General features: G+C 54.1%; 1 protein-coding gene across 3 annotated transcripts in view; it reads right to left on the bottom strand.

Annotated features, from left to right (window-relative positions):
• Positions 1-6,000, bottom strand: part of PTK7 (protein tyrosine kinase 7 (inactive)) — a 39,142-nt gene continuing 33,142 nt past the window's right edge. For all 3 annotated transcript variants that reach the window (XM_074817476.1, XM_074817478.1, XM_074817477.1), the window contains 6 exons: positions 2,632-2,787; positions 2,217-2,449; positions 1,569-1,649; positions 1,337-1,488; positions 1,081-1,259; positions 1-859 (listed from right to left, as the gene is read on the bottom strand). In XM_074817476.1, the coding sequence (XP_074673577.1) occupies positions 699-859; positions 1,081-1,259; positions 1,337-1,488; positions 1,569-1,649; positions 2,217-2,449; positions 2,632-2,787 (962 nt within the window). In that variant the 3' untranslated portion in view covers positions 1-698. The remainder of the gene's footprint in view (positions 860-1,080; positions 1,260-1,336; positions 1,489-1,568; positions 1,650-2,216; positions 2,450-2,631; positions 2,788-6,000) is intronic.

Below are 6,000 nucleotides of genomic sequence, written 5' to 3'. Positions count from 1 at the left end.
AAAAAAAAAAAGCCTTCTTTATTGAGAGCAGCACATAAAAACCCAACAAAACCCAACCCTTCTTGGCTGCGGTACCCTCCGCTCAAGCAAACAAACTAACCCACTCTAGGCTGCATTCCAGTAACAGAAATACTATTGTAGGGAGGAGTCAGCGCTCTGGAAGAGGAAGAGGGGGCGCTGCCCAGAGTCGTTGTACAAAAAAAAGGCACAGGGTAGCTGGGAAAGGTAGTGAGCTCCTTCATATGCCAGGCACTTTTGTGTTCCTGCTGGCTGGCCTGTACCCGTGGGGTACGGGGGAGGCAGGCATGCCTAGCACAGATGGACAGAGAGAGGGGCCAGGCCAGGCCAGCAGATATGCACATGGCGAGTGGGGATGGAGAGCCTGATGCTGGAGCCCAGCTCTCGCCGGGTGAGGGGGAGCTGCGCTCCGTTCACACTGGCAGCCCAATAGCGTTGGGCTGGGCAGGCGGAGAGCAAGAGGAAGCAAGGGCTGTCTTTTGGGACCCACGGAGGAGAGGGGTGGCGGGGCTGGGGTACACTGGCTTGTGCTTTGAGTCCAGCAGCTGCTGGTGCTGAGCTGCTCATGGGCGCACTGGGGTCGGGCTCAGCAAGGGGCCGCAGGAGTGCCAGGGGCTCCCCAGGCACCTACAGACCCCTGTCCACCCCGCCACGTCCTTCCCCAGCAACGGCCAGGATGCTCAGGCTTTGCTGTCAGCTGGGCTGTCCCCGAGGGTGGTGGCGAGCTCGCTGAAGGAGGGTCGATCCTTAGGGCTGGGGGCCCAACAGCGCTGCATCAGCTTGGCGAGGCGGGAAGGGCAGCCCTCGGGGTGTGGGAGCTTCGTTTTTCCTGACTGCAGACCTGGCATGAAAGCAAAGTCCAAAGGGCCACTGGGAAGAGGTGTGATCCTCTCTGCAGAGTGCAAGGAGAGCAGTACCTCTCCACATGGGCTGGAAGAGCCTCCCCAGCCAGAACAGCACCGTGTCAAGAGCGGGCATGTCACACAGCCTGCCTGGCCCCCTCTACCAGAAGAAAAGGAAGTAGGCTACAATGCCAGGGACAGCACAAGGTACTCCGCATACCTGCTAGGACCTCATCATCTGCCAGCGAGGTGTAGGGCATCTCTCCATGCGTGAAGACCTCCCACATGAGCACCCCAAAGGACCACACGTCTGACTTAGTGGAGAACTCATCCTCCAGCACAGCTTCAGGAGGCATCCAGCGCAGTGGGATCCAAGCCTGGCGGAAGTGGTAGTACTCGCTGCAGGAAGGACAGGCAGGCTATAAGACTGGCACCATCCCCTCCCCTCCCATTTCCCTGCCAGGCTCCCAATTGACCTGTTGTACACGTCCTTGCTGAGGCTCAGGGATGAGACCTTGACCTGCCGCTGGGCACTGACCAGGCAGTTCCTGGCTGCCAAGTCCCGGTGCACAAACCTGCTGTTGGAGAGATGCTCCATGCCCAGGGCCACCTGTGTGCAGAGAGACACCTGACCCCAGAGAGATGTCAGCACTGGCCACCCTCCTCAGGATTCCCAGCCCCACAGCACTTCCAAAACTGCACTATCACCTTATGTTTGGTAGTGAGGGGCTGCGGCTTCAGAGACTCATCTTTGCTCTTTGAGATCCTCAGGAACTGCTTCAGATCCCCCTGGGAGACAGACAGCAACTCTCAGAGGCAGCACCTCTCCATGCTGCCAGTCACATTGGTCCCTGCAGTGCCCAGATGTGGCAGATCCTCATCTCCTGGGCCACAGTCCTGGCCTGCCCTCCTGGTCCCTGCCCTGTAGGGCAAGCCAGTATCTCACTTCTGGGCCTCAACTGGCTAAGATCAGGGCAAGCGGGCCTGATGTTTCCAGGAGATTTTTTTATGTCCCAAGTTGATTTCTCTCTCACAAACTCTAGGTTCTCCATAGTAGCCCTTAGCATTCGCAGCCATTCTGGAGCGTGGAGTCCCGCAGTTTAACTTATTCAGCTGAGTCCTGGACATAAACCAGGAATCAGGAGGATGTGGAAGAGGACAAAGTCACCTCCAAGTCTTGCAGGAGACCCCCATCCCCCTTGAGACTCTTCCACACACTGGGAACAGTGGTAAGCTCAGCCTGGTCTCCCTGTGCTTTGCTTGCCCTGTGCTGCCAGCCTGGACTGTGTCACACATGCAGGCCCCATGCCCACCCCTCTTCCTCCTCACTGCAGGCACCGCTGGCAGGGCCCTTACCAAGTCCACATACTCCAAGACCATGTAGTGTGGCTCTGCCTCACGGCACAGCCCCAGCAGCCGCACCACATTGGAGTGGTTCAGCTTGCCAAACATCTCTGCCTCTCGCCGGAAGTCCAGCTGCAGCTGTTCATCCCTCGTCTGCAGGCTCTTCACCAGGACCAGTGCTTCACCCTCGCCATCCTCCGCACCTTTTGCCTTGGCCAGGAACACTTCACCGAACTCCCCCCTGCCTGGAAGTGTAAAGCAACACATGGGAAGACGGCATACATTAGGACAGCATATGTATTGGGCAGCCCAGTGGCTGCAGGGAGCTCTGTACCCCAGCACATTGAGATTTCTGGCTAGGACACGCTGGGGTTTCAGCCACAGGTTTCCTGCTGGAGTGGGGTCAGGCCACAGTGGCCCAACATACCCAGGGTTGTGATTGTCTGCAGGTTGGAACGTGGAAAGTGCATCTTGTCAGCAGCACTGTGCCGCTTGCTGGCCCCAGAGCTGCTGCCCAGGTTGGTCAAGGCCACTTCTTCCTGGATCTCTGCTGTCATCTGTCCATTCTGCAGCAAAGCACCACCTGCAAGGGAAGCACAAATGGCTTCAGCATCCTGCCAGGCTGTGCAGAGAATGTCACCCTTCTCGGTGCTGACACTCCAAGTACCCCCAGCTGGCTCCAAGCACCCGAGCTTGATACCTAGCCCCAGGCAACAGAGTGGCTACCACACAGCTGTTCCCTCTGGGCTCACGTCTGACCCCATCTCTGGCAGCCCTGCAGCCACCCTTGAAATCAGATGCTGAGCAATGGTTTTGGTCTCAGAGCCAACCAGCCCCATCTGACCTCATCCATCCCATGCCACTCAGTCATCCCAAAGGGGCAGCTACATCCAAACTGCCATTGACAAAACTCTGCAGAACAGCAGCAGGAGGTTGGATGTGTGAGGCAGAGAGAGAGCAGAGAGGATGCTGCTCACTCTAACCAGAGATGCCCAAGAGACTCTCAAGTCTATCTGGCACCAGCTGCTGCAGCCTGACCCTCCTGCTCCTGCTCAATTCCCAGCAAGCCAGCAATGCTCATGTCCCTGGTAATCTTGAACCTGTCAGACCACATCAGCCTGGAGTTTCCTTTATAGCCTGGAGTTTCCTTTACTGCCTGAGTTAAAGCAGTGCTAGGAAGCACTGTCCTTGCAATCAACCCCACCAAGCTTTCTGCTCAGGAACTCCACTAGAGATTTCCCTGGCACAAATTAATGGAAGTGTGCTGGGTTTGTGTGTGTGGTGGGGGTTCTTGGCAGCAGGGGAAGGGGTGACAGCAGTGGCCCCCTGTGAGAAGCTTCTCAAAGCTCCCCCGGTTCCAAGTCAGACCTGCCTCTGGCCAAGGCTGAGCGATGGTGGCTGCATCTCTGCAATAACATATTTAAGCAGGGGAACCTGGGAGGAGGAGTGGGAGCTGCGAGGATGACACCTAGGCGAACACAGAGGTCAGTGGAAGGAAAGAGGAGGAAAGCAGGGGTAGGTGTGCTGGCGCAGAGACCCCCTTGCCACCTGTGGTGAGATGGCAGGGCTGCCCCCCTGCCACCCATGGAGGTCACTGGTGGAGCAGATGCCAACCTGCAGCTGCTGGAGGACCCCATGCTGGAGCAGGTGGCTGCATCCATGAGACGGACACCATGCTGGAGCAGGGGAAGAATGCAAGGAGTTCTCCCCCCCCACCCCGAGGAGAAAGAAGTGGCAGGACTGACTGCACCCCCCACTCCCTGACCCCTGTGCTGCTGGGGGAGAAGAGGTAAAGAAATGGGGAACAGAGCTGAGCCCAGGAAGGGAAGGGTAGGGGGAAGGTGTTTTAAAGATCTGGTAATGATTCTCACTGTCCTACTCCGTCTGTTAAGTGTTATTGTTGTTAGTGTCTGAATTAAATTGATGGTCTTTTTTTCTTCCCCTAACGAGTCTGTCTTTTGCCCATGACCGTAACGGGTGAGTCATCCCTCTCTGCCCTTAATTCCCCAGCCTTCTGCTTTATTTTCTCCTTCCCAGCGCTGGGGGGAAGAAGGGGAGAGTGAGCGGCTGCATGGTGCTCATTTACCCTCTGAGCTCCAAACGAAGCAAGAAAACACTATTGCCTTAAGAAAATAGAGAACCCTGCATTTTACAGGCAGCTTGTAGAGGAAAGACTGTATAGGTAGTTGTATAGAAAGCAAACGTTGATTTTGAATGCATTTACTGCTTGGATCAGACTTGGCACTAGGAAGCGGTACTTTCCATAAGCTGAAGGCAGGAGTCTGAATGTAAAGTGGGGCACAGCACCCAGCTAAGGTGGCTGACACACATGCAGAATCATCCTGCATTACTGTGCACGCTCCATTTCAGCTAGTCCAGGAGCAAGCCTTACGGAAACATCTGGCCATGCAACAGATTTAATCACAAAATCAAGACTTGACCCAAGATGAGGTAGCTCCAAGAGGAATCCCACTGCCCACAATTTCCATCAAGGGGTATTGTACAGCAGCCTGTGTTCATACAAGAGAGGTACCAGCCCCATGAGCACACCCTGAGCAGGTCTGGCCACGACGACCGGGACTGTGGCTTTGTCACAGGTAGGCTTGGAGCTGTGAAGACTGAGATATGTTGACTAAAGAACTGTGGCTACTGACAACTGTTCTCTCTCACGTGCTAGATTAACATTTTCAGAAGACCATAGCAAAAAACCATCATCTACCCTATAAATCACAGCTCAATGCTACTTACACTCTCCCTGTCTTTATGCTATTAGCAAGACTGTCCGACCCTGTGCTGTCTGCACTCATGACTGATAGTGTCTCAAGACTACAAGCTTGAAGCCAAGAGGATAATACAAGACGACTGCTGCAACTGTGCCAAGAAAATACCAAAGGCTGCAGAGTTAGTACACTACCACTGAGAGACAGCACCAGTGGGCAACAATGACAGACGTTTTTGAGAACGGACATCCCCATGTTTCAGAGAGCTTTGACAAGACAGTTGATAACAAAAGGATCATGAAAATTAACAGGAAGTTTAATTTATGTATCCAGCAATCCAGAGGGGAACCAAGAAGTGTAGAGGAGCTGCCTGCTTTGCCCACTTGCCTGCAACACCTGAGCATCTCCTGGAGAAAGAGACACAGCCATGCTGCTGTGGAGAAATTAGCACAGACCAACACAGAAATCAAATACTCCCCTCAGTCCCCACAGTCATTAACCTCCCCAGACGCTATGTCTGTGTTCACCCAAAAAAAGCAGCACAGTCAGGGACACTGAGAGCAAGCACCCTTGTTAAGTGAGGATGTGGCACATGAAGGACGTGACCTTGGAAGGTGAGTGACTTGTGAGGAGTGCATTGATCCACAGGAAATCCATAGGAAGGATCCACTGCAAATCCATAGGAAGGTCAAATCTGTCTGGATCCTGAGGGCACTGGAAAAGCCGCTGGTGGCCAGCCAGGAAGTACTTGTCATCAGGTAGGTGCTGAGATACTTCAGGTCACCAAGCTAATGAGGGACCACATCAAAAGGAGGAAAAGAGCCAAATCTTTGAAGACCATAGTGAAGGGGGTGACTCCACTGGAACTGACAGCAAACACAAAGCACTCCTCCAGAGAGTCTATGGAAGTACCAAAAAGGAGTGTGGACATCTGGGCAGCTGCGTCTGCTTGTAGCAGTGAGGATTTATCTCTGACAGTTAAACTGGTTCCAAATGAAGGGGATAAGAAGAGGCAAACTCTGGCAGAATAAAAAGAAAAATAAATATAGGCCAAAGTAAAAATCTGAGACCACCTC

This window comes from Strix aluco, chromosome 3 (genome assembly GCF_031877795.1).
Source record: "Strix aluco isolate bStrAlu1 chromosome 3, bStrAlu1.hap1, whole genome shotgun sequence".
NCBI classification, from domain to species: domain Eukaryota; kingdom Metazoa; phylum Chordata; class Aves; order Strigiformes; family Strigidae; genus Strix; species Strix aluco.
The sequence above is the reverse complement of the archived record's forward strand: the minus strand, read 5'-3'. Positions and strand labels throughout refer to the sequence as shown.